Here is a 21,911-nt window from a genome sequence, read left to right as displayed (position 1 = left end):
AATTTATGGACCCTCCAGGAAAAATTTTCACTGAGAGTGCTTAATTTGAAGTGATCTTTAAGGTAAGAATAGAAAAAACTAGAAATTCCGAGAACGTCAAACGACACCATCACCTAAATCCTTATTATGTTTATGAATAAACAAAGTATTTATTTATATATTTTGTTTATTTATCTGCCAATATTTTTTTAAACTGGCAACAGCGGAACTGCACCAGCCGCCGCCTGTCATGTTTGTCTAATGTTTTATGGGTCTAATGAACAGATGCTCAGTGATTGACCTTAGTACCTTAGTTTATGGTCTTAAACGCTTTCTAATGGTTATCATGGCTTCAATTGCATTTTAATCATCTTCAAATAAATAACTAGAAACTAATTAACTAATGGACAATCAGTATAAAGACGCATCCATTCAGTGTGACAAGTAAAATCGGTAGCGAATGCCGCCAAAAGTGTATGTTTGACCTGTTCAACTCGTTTCGAATGAATTTCAGCCATTCCTGAGCGATTGTAGCATGGAATTGGACTTTCTGAAGCTTTCCAGAGACAACACAAAGTTGCTGCTATTAATGGACTACGATAGCGGTTACGTGGATGGAGTGGAAAGCTACAGCACCTCACCCAGCAAGTGTAACTTACAACCAATGGAATCAAACGTGCCCGCTCCGACTGTGCAAAATTTCCTACTAAGTGAAGATGCACTTTTGGAGATGCCCGAATTTTGCAACAGCTTAGGTCGGAATTTGCCTTGTGCTCTCAGCATCGAAAACATTGAGGACAAAACCAACCTGTTTCCATCCCCACAGAGAGTGAACTGCTCAGTTGAAAGCCAAAGTAATTCAACTGTGTACAGCGAGTTGGAGGGTCAGACTACCTCAAACGAATCGGAGGAAATTCCCATTGAACCTGCAATTGTAGTGAGGAGAGATTCATTCAATGACTCCGGAGAGGGTGAGGACAGTGATAGGTCTGTGTTTCTGCCACCTCCAGCTGAAAGCTATCCAGTGAGTACGTCCGGCGAATCATCCCAGTCGAGCAAGAGACTCACGTTGATTTTCTCCAAAGCAGACAGAAAGTGCTACTCAGTAAAACGAAAGTACTCGAGCATGACTCCAGATAAAAAACCTCAACCTTTAGATCCGGGCATCAGTCCTGATCTTTTCGAAGATAACACTGAGGAACTACCTAAATACTTAGAGCCTCAAGTGCAAAAGCGGTTGATTGAAGAGCCTCCAACTGAAACCCTTGCTAGCAAACTCGACCAGAAGCTGTTAAAGAGAATAACGAAAGGAATGAGTGGAGTGTTACCACCGCCAAGTGTTACAGTAATTCACTTATCTGTGACCGATATGCTGACGAAATTGAAACAGAATCAGAGCTATCACTTCTGGAATGCCGAAGCTAAACAGGACCAACCTAGCACGTCGCTGGATGCCAGCACTGAGGCCAATAAATCCCTGCTTCTGAGCACTGATTTGGAAACAGCCAGAAGCAATGAATGGCCCAAAATTTTACACGTCAGATGCCATGGTTTGCAGTAAGTTTACCACAACCGGCCTCTTAATAAGCGCTAATATCTTTGTTGATTTTCAGTTACAACTGCGGCAAGACCTCAGAAGACATTGTGGACCTTTGCGATAAGTATCAAAAGCGCCACGTGAGCGCTGAGACTCAATCCACCTGCACAGTGTTTGAAACACAGACGACGAGCAGCCCTTCAAAGAGGAGACTGACGCGCTCCAAATGGGGCGCCAAATCGCCCGGCCGAAGGCTCAGCCACTTGGCAAGACGACGCATCACCTTCTCAAGTGCTAACCTGCAAGCCGGAGGCTCATTAGTTGGATTTAGAGCTAGACAGATCCTGGTGGACGCCAAGTAGGTGACATTCACGTTTATTAGCAGAACTATTCGTTTCGAGGTTCTAATTTATGTGTGCCTTGGCCAAACGCAGCATAGCAACTCTGGTGTGTTCTCTGGTGAGCAGTGGCGCAATAACCTGTCAATTGTGTGTCATTAAGTCTTCTCCTGACTGTTCATGCAGAAATTATTACATTACGACCTTCTGCTAGGGCTCTGATGTTTGGTCTGAGACTCCCTTTACCAATTAATATTCACCTAAAATAAACTAGGCCTTAATATCTACAAGGTTCCTTGTGGCGAACCACTATATGCACAAGATAGATTTTTGTCATTTGCAATTTAACTATTCGATTTTGTTTTTCAGAAAAATGGACCTGCTGAGTCGACGGAAAAGTCCACGGAAAACCCCCAGAAAAACACCCAGCAAGAGCCCCAAATTGAAAACTAGAACGCCATCGAGTTCGGCCAAGAAGAAGTTGGCACTTCGATTCAGAAAACTGACTGGAGAAATTGAAAAGTCGGCAACCAGCACCGGGAAACTCCCTGGTGTACAAAGAACCCTATTCCGCAGCCCTGACAAAACAACGAGAAGCGAATCCAGCCAAGGCAGCTCGGACAGAGCCAAGCGGTCGCTGTTCCAAAGTCCCAATCGTGATAAAAATTCTAGTCTGTTGGTTGTCTCGGGCGGCTCCCATGAAAAACCCCAACTAAGACGCGCCCTGTTTGCCTCGCCCCTGAAAGGGGCGAAATCGCCGTTGAAGTTCAGCTACGAAAGGAAACGGAAGCGAAGCGAGTGTGATGATGGACCGATTTCCAAATTGGCCAGAAGCTTTTCCACGGTCGACAAATCTTCCACTTCCATGGACCAAAAGCCAATCGTGCGCTGCCAAAGCGAGATCAGCATGCCGCTTAATCGGACCCAAAATGGAAACGAGTTGAGCGAAGGTCACAAAAAGGTTAGTGATTTTTGTGAGTCTCCATCCAAACCAACCAATAAAACTAACGTTTTCTTGCCTATTTAGAAGCTGCTTTGGGCCGTAAACGGGGCTCTACAAAGCCAGAATATCACCAACACCCACCCGCAGTGGAAGATATTTGCTTCAGTGTTGATTCGCGTTACGCGTCGCTTTTATAACAGCCAAATGGCCACTTGCGGGCTGGTTGGAGCGAAGTCCGACGTGGGCACAACGGAGCGCATGCAGCGCATTGCCCGCTTCCACGTCATTTCGGTTATTAAAGGAAAATCGGTGGATGAGATCGTCAACGAACATCTGAAAAAAAGGGCCCGGGCGCAGAAACCGCAGGGGTACATTCCGCCGGAGGATTTTAGAGAGCCAAAACCTAAGGTAGCATCCGGTGTGAAGGACCACATACTGCAGGACCGGGCAAATACCATAGAAAGTTGGGAAAAGAACCGGCTAGAGCAAACGACCAAACCCTCAATAACTGCGAATAAAATCCAGCGCATTCGTAAAGTGATCGACTTTGGAGACGACAGATAGACCAATCGTAAGATCTCATCTTAGCGTTATAGGTAATGTCGCGTGTTTGTTAATTAATTTATTTTGTTTGCCGAAAATTATACTTGATTTCCCATTGTGAATAATGTTATTCGTGTTAGCGCCGTTTTCTATATTGACTATCCCGGGCACTGGGAATAGGAGCTACGAACATTGCAATATACATAGTTTGTTGAATAAAAGAACCACGCTTTCATCAGTAGATTTTATTAATCAAACTTCCCTAATAACTGCGTCCGAACAAAGTATAAAACTTGGGCGAGTTTTTGCAATCTGGATGAATGCATCGATCTGAGGACGAGATCGGGGCCGGCTGATCCAGAGGAATACATAACGACTTGGCGCCCATAGAGGGAGCGCCGGGCTCCGCATCTTCATCCCTAAAAAAGGCCACTTGAACCTCCATTAGCACATAGTAGTGGGCAATATTTACCTGGTACTATCTGTTTTGATCTTATCTTCGCAATCGCTCTCGCCGCAAAATGGGGCTAAAATAATTTTTTTCTGGTCCAAAGTTCCAGCAAACTGTGCCCAGTCAGTCAGGGTCACTTGGTTAGCTGACAGATCAGCTAGTGCTCTAGAAGATAAATTATGCAGATTTTCGTGAGCTTAGGGGTTTCATCAGAAAGGGTCAAATACATCGTTAATTTTACATGTCATAATAACCCTAGTATACAGTCTTTTAGTAAAAGTAGTTTTTCAAAGGAAACTACTTGCAGCGAAAACATTTAAACGCCTTTAAAATCTTACGTTGTGAACGTTCCAATAAATTCGACTTACTTATTGAACAAGTTGCTCTGGATGTCCTTCAGCAGTTGCTTCACGTAACCAGTAGCAGCTGATCGCTTTTCGATTATTTTCTCTCCAGTGTCTCTTCGCACTGCTACAAATTGGTTCTTTTCCACATCCACTGGACCGATTTCCATCCTGATTGGAACTCCCTGTAAATTAACTCATTAACATCTGAAAGGCATTGTTCCGCTTTGATAAATTGCCCACCTTCAATTCCCAATGGTTAAACTTCCATCCTGGCGAATAGTTTTGCCTGTAGTCGCCCCTAACTTTGACTCCGGCCTCTTTCAAGTCACTTTCCACACTGTCGCAGTATTCCTGCAACTTTTTCTTGCCATCCTCGGACAAACTGGCCGTTATTCCGCAGGGCACAATCACAACTTGCACGCTTGCAACTTTTGGCGGTAAAACCAGCCCTTTGTTATCTGCATGAACCATTATCATCACACCTGGAACAAGACAAAGGGCTTTTGTCCAGGATTTGGAGATACATTTTTTTATGATCATTACCTACAAGATTTAGGTAAAAAAAATACGATCTACTTGATAAAAATAATTTAAATCGCGGCGCTCAGAATTGTATACGAAAGTATGACCACATTTACCGGGATACCCTGTTTACATACATATGAATCGATTCCCATCAATAGGACTTTAAGGTACGTTATCTTTAAGCGCACTAAATTTTAATGAATTTGAACTGCGCCTATGGTTCGCAAATCCTACTACTGATTCAATGTCGCCACCAAAAATTCAATTTTTACCAATAGTCCTAGTGGTGATTCCCCAGGAGTTCTGAAACACAAACTGTTTCTCCTGCGTTTCCGGATCTTCATACACAATGTCGAACATCTTGGAGAAGTTTTGGCCTAAATGATGAGAAGTGGCGCCTTGAATGCCCCGTCCACTGGCGGATACGAACGCCTCAACTGTAAGCGTATAGTCGCCGCCTGCAAACTTCTCCTTCTCGGTCTTCCTGCCTTTGATGACTGGTATAGCCAGCAGATCCTCGTAGATTTGTCCGTATAAATCTGCAAATCGCTGCTGTTTAACCGCAAAACTTGCTAACAACCAAAAACCACAATGGCTTACCCAAAATGGTTTTCACCTCCACATCAGCCTCTTCTTTGAGAGCGTATGCCGAATGGCCCTCCTGCCACAAGAACTCCCTGGTGCGTAGGAATGGTTGCGGATGTTTGAATTCCCACCTCTAAAAAAATGAGATAAATGACGGCAGATTTACAAACACAGGTTTTTTTTCCATAGTGTCTGCCACATTGGACCATTAATAAAATTAATTAAAAGCTAGCGAGACTGTGGGAGCATAATCAGCGGATTAATGCTCAAATCTAACGACTCTAATTATTCATAAAATAATGTATGTGACGAATTACGTACCACAACGTTGTTCCACTGGTTGAGCTTAATGGGAAGATCGCGATAAGACTGTATCCACTTGGCATAGGCAGGATACATGACCGTTTCGGAGGTTGGGCGCACTGCAATCGGCTCTGCCAAGTCGGAGTCGCCGGATTTAGTCACCCAGGCTACCTGCAAAAGCAACAAGAATCTTCTCTCGTTCCAGTGAAACTGCAAATAGAGCTACCTCTGGAGCAAAGTCCGCAATATGGGTTTTTTCCTTCTCCAGAACGCTTTTCGAAACAAAGATCGGAAAGTAGCAGTTTTGGACGTCCAGCTTTTTTATTTCCGCGTCGAACCAGTCTTTGATCGCCTCCCAGATGGCATAAGACCACGGCCGGAATATATAGCAACCCGATACGTCGTAATACTCGATCATTTCCCCCTTAGTAATGACTTGGGAGTACCAATCGGAAAGCGAATCTTCCTTACGCACCTCCAAACCCAATCTAGTTTGCTTCTTAGGACCGCCTTGAGTTGCCTGCAAAATCAAACTATTCAAAAGAACCGAACTACGGTGGGACAATCAATCACTTACATCAACTGGCGATTTTTCTTTTTGTGCTGGCTTTTGCTTGGCAACTTTCTCCTTGGGCTTATTCTCCTTCGGCTTAGTTGGAGCTTTACCAGGCGCCGGAAAATCTTCTCCAGTTACCGACTTGTACTGGGCTTTCAGCTCCAGTAGAGTTTTGACTGCAGCGTCGATTTCCTCCTAAGAAACACCACAAACAGTGACAATGGGCCCTTTGCAGATTTCACTCAAGCTGCAGAACTCACCTTGCCGGCCTTTTTGGCCTTTAGGTCTCTGACGACGTTCCCTTGCTCATTGACCTTCACTACCAGAACATCTTTGGAAGCATCTCCACTTGCACCGGCCGGAGAATCAGCAGAAACTGAAGGTTTCATACCGGGCTTCCACTCTGTATTTGTTACCGCTTTGAACTCCTCTTTCAACTTTAAGAGCTGCTTAACCTCTGCATCCACTGCAGCTTTGTCTGCTTTGGCTGCAACGGTACACAAATTCATTAGCAATGAAAAGTCCAAAATGCAGAAAGGTTACGTTATTATTTTGAAAAACTTGGAAGAAAATAGTGGAGTTTTCAGTGATTTCATGATTTGCACAAAAACGTTATTCGTTTAAACCAGCGTTTCGGTTGTGTTTTAACCATCGTTAGGGATGTTATTTATTTCACAGTTAAGCTAACTTCACTTTCTTTCTTCCTTAAATTATGTAACTGTGTCGTATTTGCTCTTACAGCCCTCAAGACCTCAATAGCTCGAAGGACGTTACCATTAGTGTCCCACACCTGATATCTTTTGAACTTGGCTTTACCATTGTGACGCAAAAATGAACGAAATTTTGGAACGAAAGGTGATGTTACGTTAAACTCACCAGACTTTAACTGGCGCACTTTGTCACCCTGACTGGCGATTTGTTCCAGTAAAGAATTTCCGTTCAACTTCTTGTCAGTTGGAGTTGTTGGTTCACTGTTTACAGAGGGCACAGGCTTTCCCGGCTTCCAAGTTTCTCCCGTAGCGTCCTTGTAATCGGCCTTGAGAGCCAACAACACCTGAAGAATTAAAAACATTTTACATACTAAACGCCTCTTGTATGTGGGTAGTAACCTTTACTGCTGCGTCGACTTCGGCTTTTTCGGCCTTTTTCACTTTAAGTTCTCGCACTTTATCGCCTTGACTGGCGATTTGTTCCAGTAAAGAACTGCCATTCAATTTGCCTCCAGATGGAGTTTGTGGTTCGGTTTTTACAGGGGCAGAGCCCACAAGCCCTGGCTTCCAGCTTTCTCCAGTTGCTGCTTTATACTCGCCCTTAAGATCCAACAAAGCCTAAAGTAAAAAGCAAAAATATTAATTCTTAACCCCTGCTGTGGTTGCTGCGAATTTTCCAAAAAAACATATACAGCTGTTCCTATAGCATACATTAATGTTTTTATAAAAATTGTAAAAAGTTGCCAGCATACCAAAAATAAATAACCTTTTTAAAGTACATATTTCAACACGCATCAGCGCTGTCTAGTAATTTTCCAAAATTCAATCTGCAATCTTTTAAAGCATCCAGAGGGGCAATTTTTCAAAAATTGTAAGATTTATTTCCGACCGAAAATATTCAGTGTTTCTGGATTGTCCCTTCACCGAAAATTTCTAATTTTCATCTGAGGACAACTTTAAAAACTCGTCATCGAGCTTTAAAATATACTTTTTATTATTTAAACAGACTTCGTAATAAATAAATCGTTGGGTAACCATTACCTTTACAGCAGCATCCGTCGCAGATTTCTCGGCTTTATTGTCTTTAAGCTCGCGCACTTTATCACCCTGCTCAGCTATTTTCTGCAGGATGGCACTCGATTCAGAGCCGGCAGCAACAGGAGTGGCTGCTAAAGTCCCAGCAACCCAATCTTTGCCCGTCGCTTGTTTAAACTCGGCTTTAAGAGCCAAGAGCAGTTTCACTTCGGCGTCTACAACAGCTTTATCTGCCTTCTCACTTTTCACTTTCCTCACCTGAAACAATCAAAAACGATAAACGCGAAGGTTTTGGATAAATCGGGTCGCAACAACCCGATTTAACTTGCAAATTTCACATTTAAAACCCACACGTTGCAAGACAAGGAAAGTTTGGTAAAAAAATGGTATTTTTCATGAGTTAAGATTGTTTTTTTATATTATCACTACCTTGTCAGCTTGAGCTTGTACTTTAGCGCCTAATTGTTCCTCAGAAGGTTGTGAGCTGGCAGCTGCCACACTGACTGGATTCCAATCGGCGCCAGTTATCTGGAAAATCTCCAATTAGCTTTGAAGCGTGCTAAGCTGAAGCTGTACCTTCTTAAAGTCAGCCTTGAGCGCAAGAAGTGCCTTGACAGTCGTATCAATTTCAGCCTTGTTGGCCTTTTGAGCCTTAAGGGCGCGCACAATATCGCCCTGCTTGGTTATCTTCTCATTCAGCTCTGCCAAAGGAGCTGCACTAGGTGACTTCTAAAGCCCAAAAGTACAATATTCGAATAATTTCAATAATGGGAAAAAATAGTCATCAGTACCGTTTTGGATTTGGGCGTTGCCCCTGCAATCGATGATTCTTTGGAGCTGCCATCAGGCACGTAAAACAGTACAACTGGCTGCTCACGGCAGCTGAATAGGGTGGCCGACTCATAAGCTCTGTCGACCTGAAAGCCTCAGCATTTCCACACTGATTGACCAACCATCGACTTACTGGTACCTTAAAGAAGCCCTTGCGCTGCAACTGGATGATGTCGCCCTTGTTCAGCTTGCGCAGCTCAGGATCGCCCAGAACCTCCACTTCTTTCCTCGTTTCGTGGTCAACAAATTGCTTGAAGTCCTCGTCCTTGCCGAGCAACGGCTTGCTGATGATATGATCGAAGTATACACAAAAGGTTTGCGAAAGTTTGGCCTTTGCAGTGTCAGCCAGCCAAGTTAATTTCGCAGTCTTTTTGTAGTCTTTATTGTCCAGATTCAGGTCAGCTTCAATTGAACTCACTTTGTTGTCGCCGTCTCTATTAATCTGTCCAACATACAGTGATAAATATTTAGTAATGTTCACATTTCCGACCCGAATACCATTAGCAGCTCAACAAATTGAGACGAAATAATACCTTCTTGATCAGCAAATTGCCCCAGTTAATGAAGGTGGCATTTTCTCCTTGCCTCAAACTTTCAGCATCCTCTCGATCGATAAGAACCTTCGGTCCAATCCAAACTTCCTTGTTGCCTATTTGAGCGTTTTTCGGATGTTTGGGCACCGTTACCAGTTCCTCTTTGGCCCCGTTCACCAAAACGGGAACCGGATCAGCTGCATCCACCGCCGTGTAACGTGGAGCAACTGGATCGATGATTTTCTTGTTAAACGCCCAAATTTTGTCCCATTCCATGAACACCACCGATCTGCTCGATCCCTGAGCGATGATAAACTCCTTCAGACCTTCCACGGTCATGCCTACAGACAAATCGAGCTAAAATTTAGTTTGCTGTTCGTAATATTACGCAACTGACCTCTTCTGAGCACTCCCCGTACTGTAGGCATGCGAGGATCGTCCCAGCCATCGACCAGGCCCTGTTCGACAAACCAGGTGAGCTTTCGCTTACTCAGAACGGTGTTGGTCATGGACAAGCGACTATATTCCCAAATGTAAGGCTTGCGCAGCCCCAGGGCTTCAATAAACCAGTAGAACTGCGCATCTCGATCATGATACTCCATAGTTCTAAGAGTGTGCGTTACGCCTTCGATTGCATCCACAATGGGGCAGGCAAAGTCATACGTGGGGTAAACTCTAAATGAAGTTAACATTAATCTCGTAAAAAATATGAAATTTCAGATGCAAAAAGACCAATTGTATTGTACTCATGTTTTACCCAGAGTTCATTAAGTTTCACGAATTCAGCAAGTCTATTGAAACAACGTTTCGAACAATTATCTTAATTTTTGCTGTTGTGACACCACCGATTCAATTTGTTATGTGATTTTCTAACAGTTTCATTAAACGAGTTTCAGCTTTGTTCTTTGTTATGTTTTCTACGCTTTGTTGTACAGAGAAAATAAATGAAGACTTTTTTCTTTCAAACTGAATGGGGAATCCAGAAGGGATTTTTATTCTATGAAATAGCAGTGGATCATATTTTGTTTCTTTAAAGTCATTCATTAACGTTATAGATAGGAGGTTACTGACAAAATAAAAAAATTCAATATGCACGTTGGCAGTTATTGCCTGCAAAATTTCGTTTAAATATCCACAGCCGATTGGCAGCAATTAATAACTTTGAATTATTTAAGATAAACTTAAACATCCTGTATTTCTTTAGCAAAGCGTTTTTTGAATATATTTGATAGTGCAAATTCATTTTGTTTTTCGATTTTATAGGGAAAACAAAAACTTCTCGACAGATTCCACTTAGCTGCAAAAGAAGTTATTTATGACCCGCCCTAACAGTTTTCTTATATCCATATTAAACAAGAAGCTATCCGAGGTAAAACAGCACATATTTCCTTACTTGTAGGTGGTTCCCGTCCTGGGATGTTCCTCATTCTTGCAGCGATAAATTGTTGGGTCCCTCATGCATCCATTGGCCGATTGCATGTCGATTTTCGCCCTCACGCAATATTTCTGGCCCACTTCGGATCCTTTCTTCATTTCTTCCCAGATTTTCAGGTTCTGCTCAACAGCTGCAAACACAACATTGCACACTTAAATCACCACTCAAAAGAATACCAGTCAGTATTTACATTTGTTCCGATTGGCCGACTCAACCTTCTGCTCGCGCTCCTGCTTCATCAGTTCCGGCTCAGTATCATCAACATAGGCTTTGCCCTCCTTGATCATTTTCTCGCAGTATTGCAACATCAGGTCAAAGTACTGGGAAGTATGGGTGAAAAGATCCGGTTTGATCTGGAGCATGGCAACGTCTTCTAATATCACTTTTTCAAAATGCGGATTCTCCTTGGCAGGATTGGTGTCATCAAAGCGCATGATTAGTTTGCCTTTGAACGTCTCCTGATAGTACTGGTTAAGTAAAGCGGCTTTTGCATGGCCTATGTGTAAATACCTAAACAAGAGAATTCAGCTGCAGAGTCAGAAATGTCTGTAAATATTTACCCGGAAGCTTCTGGGGGAAATCGCACGACAACTTCACCCATTTTAGCTCCAGGCAGTTCGATGAATTTGCCCTCGCGTGTTCGCCCAGTCGAGGTTAATTCTGAGGGGGATTGTTCAGCCGAAGCTTTGCTGCTCTTCAAATTGCGACTGAGGGCGGCTTTTTGCTCATCGCTAAGGCCGTTTAAAGTGAATGCGACCGAGCTTTGCGACTGGATAAAGTTGTACCATCGCTGCACATGAATGGGAATGGCTTTCTTCGATGCCAAGTCTTGGAATTGAGCATTGGCTAGGCAACATAAGAACATTTCTATGTATTATACATGCCTAAACGCCAGTCTATAATTGTGCAGATAAGAGGGACTGAGAAAACCGTAATTTATACAAACTTGGTTACATGGAAAAAAGTTGGGCAATTAAAAGACAACACACAACAGAGGCTTTAAAACAATTTGATTTAATTTCGGCTTCGAGTTGCAAACAGACTGCACGCGAAGTCAGAAAATAAAATTCATATCAAAGATCTGAAAGTGCCATTTTATTAGTCTTTGAATTGTCCAACTTTTTTCCCATGTAAACAACTTCGTATCATTTACGGTTTCCGATATCCCCATACTGGCTCTTCTTATCTTGGCCGCAGTGTATAAACAAATTAACGAACGATACCTAAATGTGCTAACGAGTAACATTTCTTTCAGCCAGTGCATTATTGCATTTCCCATTAAAACTGCAAACTGATATAAAACTGATTCACTCACCATATAAAGTGGCAAAAACAATAAAGTCAGCAATGCTGAGGCGTTTATTGGCCAGATAAGTGACATGGCTCAAGCACTTATCCAGCACCTGGATGGCATTGAAAACTTCGTACTTGGAATCCAAAGGCCCGATTGCAAAGGTCAGCCAGTGGTCAACTTCGGTAGTCTCCAAAGCACTGCTTCCATACAGCTGGGGCTGCGCCAATTTCGCCACAGCCCTGGCCACATCGTTGCTTGTTCTGCACACGAAGTTTTCGACAAAAGTGTCAGCACCCCAAGTGATTTCCACTGGGGTGTTGGCCGTGGATTTAACGTAGTTTGATACGAGTAGGCCCCCTGGAAGAAGACCGGAATCAGGCAACATACTGTGAAGACTCCTAAGTTAATTACATACCTAAAAAGGGGCTGTTGGTGTTTAACCCAATCCTCATTGGGAACAGTGGCTTTCTAGTAAAAATTGCTTAACAGAACGCCGGCACACGCACAAGAGCTCACGTCGAACTAAATAAGAAAACTATTTATAACAATCTAGGTTATGTGGAAAACTGCCAACCAACAGACGAAAAGCACATATTACAGAAGTTAGTTTGGGTGGTTAGTGATCTGTGTTGAAAATCCACCTGAAGTAAGTCACGCCATGAATCCAAACCACGCCCAGCTATTATTATGTACATTCTCTAATAAAAAAAAAACAAATATAATTAAATAGCAAACCAATCAATATAAATTTTCTTACCGTATATCAGTTGCAATTTTCTAGTAAGACTCATCTGAAACAATGAACAATATCTACACAGCACCAATGATCAAATTAATCGGAGGATAGATAACAAAACTGATCGATTAATTCTTATATTAAATGTTGCGTAACATATTACTTGTTCATAACGCCCTCAAAAGCAGTTTTTTCGCCTACTTAATTACTAAGTATGTACATCACAATTGCCTATAAAACTGAGCGTTTAGTAGGACCGAAATTTGAATATTTGACTCAGGTAAAAAAGGGCTTGCAATAAGTAACTAGGCTCGTTCGATTTAGTTGGATAGTTCCAGAACTCTCGAACAATATCGTCGAGTGTTCGCAGCAGAAGAACGGAAGATGTGCCTTGCTGTTTCGAGTTGTTCATTTGATAAACTTCTGGCGCTTTGGTCATCTTGCTCAGGTTGGGGTCGTCGTTGACCGGCGAATAGGGAGGAATTTTCGAATCAACCTCTTGCTGTTCATCCGCAGGGCTCTTTTTACGTCGCAGACCAAGTTTGGTAGCTAAAATCACGTTAGTGAAATTACATAGCAACACTCCTGCTAGCTACTTACATAATTCCTCTATTTGTGAATGTTGATCGCCAACTTTCCTCAACAATTCCCTAATCTGGGCTCGCTCTTCTTCAGCCTCAATATACAGCTCCCGAATGTCATTCTTCATATCAGTCAACTCCTGTATTCTTGCAGCCTCCTTTGCCGCTTCCTTTACAGAAGATCTAAAAGCCAAACATTCACTCATCCACAGCAAAGGACACCACTCCACACCAACCGATAGTACTCATTGATAAGCACTCCAGCTGCTATTATGAATATAATCGCTTCACCAAGTAGATTGGCCCCCAGTTCGATGGCCTGCGCTTCATTCAACACAGGTATATTAACAGGCTTTCCCAAGTTCAAAATCCACATTTTTGCCTTGATCTCGCACCAGTTATAAACTGAAACATTAACAAGTGCATCTAGATTCACTGGGAGTCGAATTAGTGGCCTTACATTGTGCAGGGGGCATGCAAACATATTTGCGAAACACAGGCGACGATTTGGCTTGGTTCTTAACAACCGTGGCAATCGGCTTGCTGACTTGCTTCAGTAAAAGAGCCCCCAGTTTTGCTACAGGAAACACTCCGACTACCATAACTATTCCGTTTTTTGCACCAATTAAATTTTATATTCAAAATAGTTTTTGGTAGAACTATCCATAACCCCAAATTGAGTGACAGTGACGTAAACATTATGGTTATGCAGAGACAAGTGGGAGACCACAGAACATCCCCCTGGGGGTGTCCTGTGGTGTGAGACCGTTTTTAATTTTGCAAAAAAACGCATTAAGCTTGTAGAAAAACAAGTCTCTATAATATGTGGTTCTATACAAGGGCGGATCCAGGGGGGGTCATGGGGGTGATTCTGGGTGAAAACTACTCGAATTTCCTCACTCACGTTGTTACGACCACAGAACATACCCAGGGGGGATATTTTGTGGTTACGACCATAGAGAAAGTAAAAAAAATTATTTTACTTACTCTATGGTTACGACTGAATCGAATTTTCAAGTTTTTGAATCGAAACGCCACATGTCATGCGGTGCGAAAGCCTTGTTCTATGGGTGAGATATAGCTGGCGTTTCGGTCGGAGCTGCTCTTAGACAAGGAAAGACTCTCTTTCCTTGTCTAAGGAGCTGCTAGTTGAGAAATGGCGTTCACAGGTTCTAACCTCACTCCACAGCACGCCATTTAACGATAGTTATTCCCATTTTTTTACCTCCTGATATATAAACACAAGAAAAATGTTTACGATAAAACTCGCCCAGAATCGCTTGGTGTTTATGGGCAGAATGAACTTCTTGCAGGTCTACCAGCCATACACTGGTAAAGGTACACCAATTCGACAACGCGAGATGTACAAGCATAAAGGTCGATTTAGTGCGAAAAGAACAATGAATTTTCAAAATTCTGCTGCGAGAAAGAGCGTTAACATCCGTCTGTACGCCATCAGGGCCAGCGTTAAGACTGACGATGCTCCAGACGTTCTAAACCGACTGTCCACTGAAATACAGGGCAGTTGCAAAGCTGATGCCATCATTAGACTTTCCTCGAGGTTTCACACCGGTCCAAAGGCGAAAACTGCTACAGAAACCTTAAGCCGACTGCCCACAAGGATACAAGCCAATCTGAGCAGCGCCATTACCTTTCAGTCCTTTTTGAGGCCGTCAGGGTTTGTGAATCAAGCGCGGCTTTTGGTTACGAAGTCTGACAGTCACCCAGACACTGGAGACCCAAATGGAACAGACCAAATTGAGCACGCCTCCAAGCCGTCTAATGGGAAAGTAAATATAATCGAAGTGGCGAACTCCACCCAAATTGAAAAAGTTGCTCAAAAGTTACCCAATCCGAAAAACGTCGTGCACAACTTCTTCAGCGTATTGGCCGACGAGATGAATGATCCAGCCATGAAAATGAGCCCAACCTACAAGGCGATGGCAGGAAAAGCTGGAAATGTTTCTTGGGCTTGTTGCTACCACATGAAATGGCCGGAAAACATCAAAGTTGTGGCTCGCGAAACCTCAAAGCATAAAGCCAGCGCCTTGGCGGCCAGAAAAGTGATCGATCTGCTGATGACAATGGGGAGACTGTCCGCGGATGGCACACCGATATTCTACAATAAAGAGGATGTGAAGGAGATACGCAAGCAAAAACAAACAGCCATCAACTTGGACAAGTCCTCAATCATCCACATGCAGAACATTATTAATATTTTCAACTCCGATATGAAGCAGATGGTGGAAACAGCCGAAGTACAACCAGCGGATGAATCCAGTGGGTTTCTTGCCGAGGACAAGCAATCAGCCAAGCTATTTATGGCTAGAGAACCGCATTTTTTGTCCGCTGGCCAGTACTTTGCTAAGGAAAAAGTCAGTTTACCAGTAACTAAGTTAAAGTATGAACACAATTTACGCGGTTCTTCAAGGGCTTACTTGGGGTTTTCTTTTTAGGGAAGAATTCATCGATCTGATTCAGCAAAACAACTGCATAATAGTGCAAGGAGAGCCGGGCTGCGGCAAATCAAGCAGAATCCCTCAATACGTGTTGGAGGCTTGGATTAAAGAGGAAACAGCTAGTGAAAGCTTTTGCCGCATTGCTGTTACGCAACCGCGACGAATTGCCGCTATTTCGTTGTCCGATAGAGTGGCTTCTGAGCGAGATGAAGAAGTAATTTTCCTTTGAAGACATTCTCTCAGTTGAAAGATGAGGACGAGTGTTAAATGTTTTTAAAAGGGTTCTTCAGTCTGGTTACGACCTCATAATCGTCGTCTTATTATATGCGATCGTGCGACGCAATCAAGCAGATAACAATATTCGAGGTAAAAAAAAGCAACAATCTCATGCGGGCAACTATTCTGACGCCGTAACCAGAACCAACAAGTCGTCTTTAAACCCAGCTTAATTCAGTTTTAAAATATGATACCTTCTGGTCGTTTCAGCTTGGTCACATTGTGGGGTACCAAGTGCGGCTCAAGTCCAGATTCGAGCCGCGAACCGGTCGCATCCTTTACTGCACGACTGGAATCCTTCTGAGGCATTTGCAGAACGATCAGAACCTGTCCCGGTTCAGCCACATCATCCTGGATGAGGCGCATGAACGGGACATCAACACCGATCTGCTCATGAGTTTGCTAAGAACGGCGTTGCACGAGAACCCCCGTCTGAAGTTGGTTGTGATGAGCGCCACTATTGATGCCAAAGCATTCTCGGGTAACTCATTTAACACTAAGCTTGACTGTTTCTCAATAAATGTCTGCTTCGTTCCAGAATATTTTGACGGCGCCCCAGTGTTCAGCATTCCCGGGTTTACATACCCGGTTAAAAGACACTATCTGGAGGACTTGGACGGGAACTATTCGAGGACGCTGAAAATGTGCCAGCAGGACAATCCGCAGGTGATCCATGAAGATGTTGTGCAGGTGTGTTTGGCTGTCTTCGGACTATTGAAATGGTCCCACGCTACTTCTGATTGTAGGTGATCGAACACATTCACTACAACAAGCCCGAAGGGGCCATCCTAGTGTTTCTCCCGGGCTGGGAGGATTTGTCGAAAATTCGTCGCCTGTTGAACCTCCCGCATGAGGCGGTGGTACATCTCGTTCACTCAAAACTCAAAGACTCCGAACAGTACAGCATTTTCTCAAAACCTCCGCCTGGCATCAGAAAGATCATTTTAGCCACCAACATTGCCGAAACCTCCATAACCATTGACGATGTGGTTTATGTGATAGACACTGGCTGCCACAAGGACATGATCTTTGATAACCACAAAGGCAAGTCATGCAATCCAGACTGATGCAGGCAATTTTTTCATAAAAAAATTAGGAATCAATGTCATTGATATGGCTTGGATCTCCAAGGCCAGCGCCAATCAGCGGGCAGGACGGGCTGGCCGATGCTCGCCTGGCGAAACCTTCCATTTGTACTCGGAAAAACGATACCATCAAATGCCCGATTATACTGCCCCGAAGATATTGAGTGAGTCGTGGAAAGTTTCTCTAAATTCCCGTCTTTCAAGTGGACAATTCCAGACTCTTCCCTCACCAAGGTGGTACTGGACTCGAAAGTATTCACCGACAACATGGGCGCGGCGCAGTTCATGGACAGCTTAATCACACCACCTGAAACTGCCGCTGTCAAAAGAGCGGTGGATGAGCTGAAGCAACTCGAGCTTTTGGACAAAAACGAAAAGCTGACGCCGTTGGGGCGAACCCTGGTTAATTTCCAGCTGGAGCCCTGCCTGGCCAAGGTGCTTTCGCCAAACGCAAATAATTGCCGCTAATTGATCGTTTGCAGGCAATGGTCAATAGTGTGATATTCAAGTGCGTTACTCCCATAGTGGACATCATTACGCTCTTTTCTTCGGGCACTGATCTCTTCGGGTCGCTGAGTCTAACCGATAAGGAGGCCGTGAAGAAGGTCAAGTCTCAGTACTGTCGCACCTCCGATCATCTGGCTTTGATGAGGATCTACGAAAAGTGGCTCGACCTGGTTGAAGAAGGCAATCCATGGGACGCCGAGCGGTTTTGCCGCTCGGCCAATCTGGTTCCTTTTAAGCTGGAATTAATCAACAGTCAGTTGTCAAACAGAAATCAGTCTGCCGCCGTTATTAAACGCCCTGATTCCAGAATTGCAAGACATCCATTTGGGCTATTTGAGATCGGGATTACGCCACTCAATGCCAATCGAGGATCGGTTTTCCGACAACGACGAGCTGGTCAAGGCGGTTTTATATTCGGGAACTGGCACAGTTCTGGAGCATCGTGATTGGGACTTGGTGAAAAATCGACTCAAAACCAACGTCAACGTCCTAGTCACCAGGTGAGTGATTGATTTAGCAACATTTCCCGAAAACTTCTGAATGTTTTTCAGGAATAATCACAAAGCGACGATCACTTCGGAGAGCGTCAACTACAAAAGGCGCCAGTTCCCGTCCAATTTCCTCGTTTACATCAACGAAACGCGGTCGAATGTTCGCAGAACCACCACCGTTCGCGAATGCAGCCTCATTCCTGCCATTTCAGTGCTGTTGTTTAACAATAATGACCTGGAGGTCATTCAGGTAATCAAAATCTTGGAATTCTCAATCGATTTGTTTTACTTAAATCTTCTAGCTGGAGTCCAGTGATGCACTCAGCGACAGTTCAGTCATTATTGGTATAAAAAATACCAAGTTGCAGTTCCTGTGCGATAGAGCGTGAGTGATCGAGAAGAGAAACACATCAGTTGCGTGATTACTTGAAAACATCCCGATTGTTTCAGGCATGCCAATATTTTGATTGATTGCAAACAAGCCATCGAGACTTCGTATCGCTATTTGGTGCATCAGTTAACGTGCGCAGGAATGGATATTCCCGAATTTCTGGAACATTGGGATTGTGTGCTGGATAATGTGGACGCACTTCTCAACAGGAATCAGATAGAGTAAGCTCAATTGTTATGTCGTTTCAGTGAGGCGTTCTGTTCCATGTAAATATTAAAAATCATATATTGAACTTAACTAGGACTAGGTTTTCACTGTAACAAACCAAGCAAAACCCTTGCACAAAAATTGTGCTGGATCCATTTACATTCGCTGCACTTGAATGTGAAACTTGCAGGAAGGCAAACTCTGCACTTCCGCAGTGACCAAACACTGGATGCTCAAATTGGCCAAACTGCCCCTGATAACCCCGCAAGTGAAAGCCACATACCTTGGGGCTGCTTCTAGGTACTGCTTGCCGCTGGACAGCCTGCTGAGGAAACGAAAGGCGTTGTCCTGCAGCACGTAGACGCCTTGATGGTTTGTCCGCAAGTTGTCGATCTGCTTCTTGTAAACCGCCAACCAGAAATCAGTGCAGATGAACTTCATGGTGTCCAACTCGTCCTTAAAACGGGGCATTTCTTTCGTCAACCGCTCGATTATCCGGTAGCCGGTTGAAAACCCAATGTATTCCAAACCGGACAGGTCTTCTTCCTGAAAAGGTGGCTGTCACCACGGAACATCCAACCCCATCAATTAGGTCGTACCTTTTTATCTTTTTCATCCCCATTTTGAAGGGTGTAGTTAATTATTTCTGAATGTAGCAAGTCGAGAAGGGTGTCTTCCATTAGTAGGCCCCACAGGTCGAATTGGGGGATAGAATATGTGACAGCTATCACACAAAGTAAACATCAACAAAGACACAGAACATCCCCTTAGGGGGGATATTTTGTGAACAAAGTTTTGCATTTGACAGACTGTATTAAAATCCGTGGTTGCCACGATATGTTGTTGCTAGGCGTGGTGCATCTTGCATGTGGATTTTATCAAGAAGTAAGCCAGTTATATTCAAAGAAACATAGAAAAAACTTGTTGATGCTAATGTACTTTATCTCTTGAATCGTAATGTACTATTTCTGCAAGGATACATTTTCAGCCAACGCTCTACTTTATTGCACAATTGGCAAGGCAAAGATTTGTTAAAAAATAATTAAATGTGACGAAGGCTAAATATGCTATATTTAATCACATTTAGCAGACAGGAAAAAATCACGACACGCAGTGACTTCCACTGACGTCACGCAAATCGACGCAAGATCCTACCTGTATTCATTGTATCATGATTCACTCCATAGATAAAGACGATTCACTCTGGTTATGTTCACAGGGGGATATTTTGTGGTTATGTTCTGTGCACAGATCACGGAGCAGACTTGCCTTCATCTATGAGAGTAGAGTACCCATCAGTCTTTATCTATGGAGTAACCTCTGTGATCTGTGGTTCTGTGGATCTATGACTGTGATCAGCTGTGATTGATTTTAAGTCGTGTTCGATGAATTAATTTAAAAAATTCAAAAGATGAATTGTGCGCGAATTTCTAACGTTTTACTCAGAAGTGTTAGCTTAGCAGCAAGCCATTCGTTTCGAGGAGTATACCTTAATATTCCTGAACTGATCCCCATTAGATCTCACTATACCAAAGTAACACAAACTCCGGTGCCTCTGGCTAAAGTAGAAGCAAAACTTCGGCTGGAATACACTTGCAAAGTGTGCGGATCCAGAAATCAACACAATATTTCGAAAGTGTCGTACAGTCACGGCGTGGTAATAGTGAAATGTTCTGGCTGCCAAAACAACCACTTAATCGCCGACAATTTGAAATGGTTCACCGATTTGAATGGAAAGCGGAATATTGAGGAAATTCTAGCCGAAAAGGGGGAATTGGTCAAGAAAAATGATGTGGAGCTGATTGGTTGAGTTTGACTGGAGATGAGGAGAAAATAGCTTTGCAAGCCACTGGTGAAACTGAAATGAGGCCTAAATAAATATGGTGAAACGTTAACAATTTTTGAAAGTAGGCCTTTATCATCAACCCAATTCCCTATTTTGCAAAATAATATCTGAAGAAAATGGCATTTCTCGATGGAAGTAAGTGATGGGGTTGTAAATTTATTAAAACAACAGCATACATAGTGTAAATTGATAAAAATACTGGAGTTGAATATAACAAACAGTCGATTATCGTTGCCCTGCCGCTCTTAATTCCATCAAAGCGCTTTGGGTGATAATCCCGTGCGATCTGTTGAAACTGTTGAACGATTGATACAGTGTGGGCTTAGGAGGGGTGATGCGTCTTTTCGGAGCCTCCGTTTTGGATTTCATGTGCATCCGACAATCTCCGTCGCCCTTCAGAATGTTGACCTTCTCCAAACCACCGTACTTAGTCGGGACTTTTGAGTCCGATTTATTTAGTTGGGCGCTTTTCACCCAGCTGGGGTTCTTTTGGTGAATCTTCGACTCCGACTGAGACATCACTTGGTTGTTGTTTTTGAGATTCACATGAGATCGGATATACTTTTCCGTATTCTTTGACACTCTCGAATACACTTCCGGCACGAACAGTTTTTGTTTGGCAGCTGAGGGCTTGGTGCAGTGCCTGTAGGGCTGGGACGACATCAGGTCATACAGGGTGTTCCGGTAATCATCCACCGAAAGGCGAATGTCATCGTTTAGAGGGATCGCAACGTGCGAGGGCATGCTGGTTTCTTGGTTCAGATCGTGAAAGTTTGCCACATAGTCATGGCTTAAAGCTTCGGCCGCTTTAAGTCTTTTGTGCGGGTTGAAAACAAGCAGTTCTTCTATAAGGGCGATGGCATCGGTAGGCGCTGCGCCCCCTATGATCGACTGGATGGGCAGCTTCGCTGCGGAGGAGGCATTTTTGATCATTGACGATCCCACGCCGGATATGCACACCTGGTTGATGTCTGAAAGGTAATCAGATTATTGTTGGGTGGTTTAGAAGAGCTGGAAACATGTGGGGGTTTGATAGAGGAGAGTGTGCTCTATAGACTTCGCGGGTTTTACTTTCATACCCTTTTCTTTATGAGAATAGAGATTTTCTGACAAAATGTATATAGGAGAATGTGGTCTATACAATACTGAACGCGTTTAACCTGCTACCCAGGCCAGAGAAATCTTACCTTCGATTGTTGGTGTTGGTATTGTGGCCATAATTCTCTCCACTTGATTAACAGTGGAACTGCCCGGGAAAAGCGGTTTTCCTATGCACATTTCCGCTAAGATACACCCTAAGCTCCACATGTCAATGCCCTTGGTATATCTAAAGGGGCAATTGAGAGAGTGTTTAACCAAAGTCGGATCCAGGGGGGGGGTCATGGGG

General features: G+C 43.5%; 7 protein-coding genes across 8 annotated transcripts in view; 3 read left to right on the top strand and 4 right to left on the bottom strand.

Annotated features, from left to right (window-relative positions):
* LOC109537212 lies at window positions 1-3,575 on the top strand. Of its 2 annotated transcripts, none has more exons than XM_019903823.2 (5): window positions 1-62; window positions 494-1,536; window positions 1,593-1,874; window positions 2,224-2,815; window positions 2,882-3,575. In XM_019903823.2, the coding sequence occupies exons 2-5, from the start codon at window positions 515-517 to the stop codon at window positions 3,359-3,361; spliced, it is 2,376 nt and encodes a 791-aa protein (XP_019759382.2). In that variant the 5' UTR covers window positions 1-62; window positions 494-514; the 3' UTR covers window positions 3,362-3,575. The 2 variants fall into 2 exon arrangements, with proteins under 2 accessions (XP_019759382.2, XP_048518051.1); XM_048662094.1 differs by lacking the exon at window positions 1-62 and adding an exon at window positions 195-432.
* The window catches only part of LOC109537240 (glucose dehydrogenase [FAD, quinone]), a 386,158-nt gene that overhangs the window by 244,588 nt on the left and 119,659 nt on the right, over window positions 1-21,911 (top strand). The gene's annotated exons all lie outside the window — the stretch shown is intronic.
* On the bottom strand, window positions 3,570-12,531 carry LOC109537211 (bifunctional glutamate/proline--tRNA ligase). The gene is made up of 24 exons (XM_019903820.2): window positions 12,361-12,531; window positions 11,967-12,302; window positions 11,212-11,497; window positions 10,842-11,161; window positions 10,610-10,781; window positions 9,614-9,891; window positions 9,217-9,557; window positions 8,823-9,125; window positions 8,644-8,769; window positions 8,429-8,581; window positions 8,282-8,380; window positions 7,859-8,110; window positions 7,217-7,435; window positions 6,984-7,161; window positions 6,368-6,594; window positions 6,129-6,302; window positions 5,778-6,071; window positions 5,570-5,722; window positions 5,264-5,381; window positions 4,936-5,202; window positions 4,379-4,620; window positions 4,160-4,320; window positions 3,813-3,956; window positions 3,570-3,759 (listed from the first exon to the last, which is right to left on the bottom strand). Exons 1-24 carry the CDS (start codon window positions 12,395-12,397, stop codon window positions 3,603-3,605), a joined length of 5,037 nt encoding a protein of 1,678 aa, XP_019759379.2. The 5' UTR covers window positions 12,398-12,531; the 3' UTR covers window positions 3,570-3,602.
* Window positions 12,805-14,082, bottom strand: LOC109537213 (putative OPA3-like protein CG13603). Its single transcript, XM_019903824.2, has 4 exons — window positions 13,723-14,082; window positions 13,499-13,667; window positions 13,282-13,445; window positions 12,805-13,230 (listed from the first exon to the last, which is right to left on the bottom strand). The coding sequence occupies exons 1-4, from the start codon at window positions 13,862-13,864 to the stop codon at window positions 12,929-12,931; spliced, it is 777 nt and encodes a 258-aa protein (XP_019759383.1). The 5' UTR covers window positions 13,865-14,082; the 3' UTR covers window positions 12,805-12,928.
* LOC109537230 (ATP-dependent DNA/RNA helicase DHX36) lies at window positions 14,403-18,774 on the top strand. Its single transcript, XM_019903853.2, has 12 exons — window positions 14,403-15,663; window positions 15,719-15,935; window positions 16,208-16,478; window positions 16,536-16,687; window positions 16,744-17,041; window positions 17,094-17,246; window positions 17,300-17,517; window positions 17,565-17,841; window positions 17,897-18,089; window positions 18,141-18,330; window positions 18,383-18,465; window positions 18,531-18,774. Exons 1-12 carry the CDS (start codon window positions 14,513-14,515, stop codon window positions 18,694-18,696), a joined length of 3,369 nt encoding a protein of 1,122 aa, XP_019759412.2. The 5' UTR covers window positions 14,403-14,512; the 3' UTR covers window positions 18,697-18,774.
* LOC109537232 (trafficking protein particle complex subunit 6b) lies at window positions 18,739-19,481 on the bottom strand. Its single transcript, XM_019903857.2, has 2 exons — window positions 19,278-19,481; window positions 18,739-19,224 (listed from the first exon to the last, which is right to left on the bottom strand). The coding sequence occupies exons 1-2, from the start codon at window positions 19,356-19,358 to the stop codon at window positions 18,835-18,837; spliced, it is 471 nt and encodes a 156-aa protein (XP_019759416.1). The 5' UTR covers window positions 19,359-19,481; the 3' UTR covers window positions 18,739-18,834.
* Window positions 20,647-21,911, bottom strand: part of LOC109537231 (mitogen-activated protein kinase 15) — a 3,648-nt gene continuing 2,383 nt past the window's right edge. Inside the window, exons 5-6 of the mRNA XM_019903855.2 lie at window positions 21,712-21,851; window positions 20,647-21,495 (exon numbers count right to left, since the gene is read on the bottom strand). Of these exons, the coding sequence (XP_019759414.1) occupies window positions 20,750-21,495; window positions 21,712-21,851 (886 nt within the window). The 3' untranslated portion in view covers window positions 20,647-20,749. The remainder of the gene's footprint in view (window positions 21,496-21,711; window positions 21,852-21,911) is intronic.

This window comes from Dendroctonus ponderosae, unplaced genomic scaffold (assembly GCF_020466585.1).
Source record: "Dendroctonus ponderosae isolate FM_Combo_2020 unplaced genomic scaffold, Dpon_F_20191213v2 Dpon_F_20191213_10, whole genome shotgun sequence".
In the NCBI taxonomy this organism is placed as follows: Eukaryota; Metazoa; Arthropoda; class Insecta; order Coleoptera; family Curculionidae; genus Dendroctonus; species Dendroctonus ponderosae.
This window is presented reverse-complemented; position numbering and strand designations above follow the sequence as displayed.

Bases quoted from the DNA above. Each gene is read 5' to 3' on its own strand.
- LOC109537230 (XM_019903853.2), top strand. From the start codon at position 14,513: ATGTTTACGATAAAACTCGCCCAGAATCGCTTGGTGTTTATGGGCAGA. The intron at 15,664-15,718 runs GTATGAACACAA...TTTTCTTTTTAG, and splicing joins TTACCAGTAACTAAGTTAAA to GGAAGAATTCATCGATCTGA. The intron at 18,090-18,140 runs GTGAGTGATTGA...AATGTTTTTCAG, and splicing joins GTCAACGTCCTAGTCACCAG to GAATAATCACAAAGCGACGA.
- LOC109537232 (XM_019903857.2), bottom strand. From the start codon at position 19,358: ATGGAAGACACCCTTCTCGACTTGCTACATTCAGAAATAATTAACTAC. The intron at 19,225-19,277 runs GTACGACCTAAT...CCACCTTTTCAG, and splicing joins GGGATGAAAAAGATAAAAAG to GAAGAAGACCTGTCCGGTTT.
- LOC109537212 (XM_019903823.2), top strand. From the start codon at position 515: ATGGAATTGGACTTTCTGAAGCTTTCCAGAGACAACACAAAGTTGCTG. The intron at 1,537-1,592 runs GTAAGTTTACCA...GTTGATTTTCAG, and splicing joins GTCAGATGCCATGGTTTGCA to TTACAACTGCGGCAAGACCT. The intron at 2,816-2,881 runs GTTAGTGATTTT...TTGCCTATTTAG, and splicing joins TGAGCGAAGGTCACAAAAAG to AAGCTGCTTTGGGCCGTAAA.
- LOC109537213 (XM_019903824.2), bottom strand. From the start codon at position 13,864: ATGGTAGTCGGAGTGTTTCCTGTAGCAAAACTGGGGGCTCTTTTACTG. The intron at 13,446-13,498 runs GTTGGTGTGGAG...TTTGGCTTTTAG, and splicing joins CTTATCAATGAGTACTATCG to ATCTTCTGTAAAGGAAGCGG. The intron at 13,231-13,281 runs GTAAGTAGCTAG...ACGTGATTTTAG, and splicing joins TTCACAAATAGAGGAATTAT to CTACCAAACTTGGTCTGCGA.
- LOC109537211 (XM_019903820.2), bottom strand. From the start codon at position 12,397: ATGAGGATTGGGTTAAACACCAACAGCCCCTTTTTAG. The intron at 12,303-12,360 runs GTATGTAATTAA...GTCTTCTTCCAG, and splicing joins CACCAACAGCCCCTTTTTAG to GGGGCCTACTCGTATCAAAC. The intron at 6,072-6,128 runs GTAAGTGATTGA...TTGATTTTGCAG, and splicing joins AAGAAAAATCGCCAGTTGAT to GCAACTCAAGGCGGTCCTAA.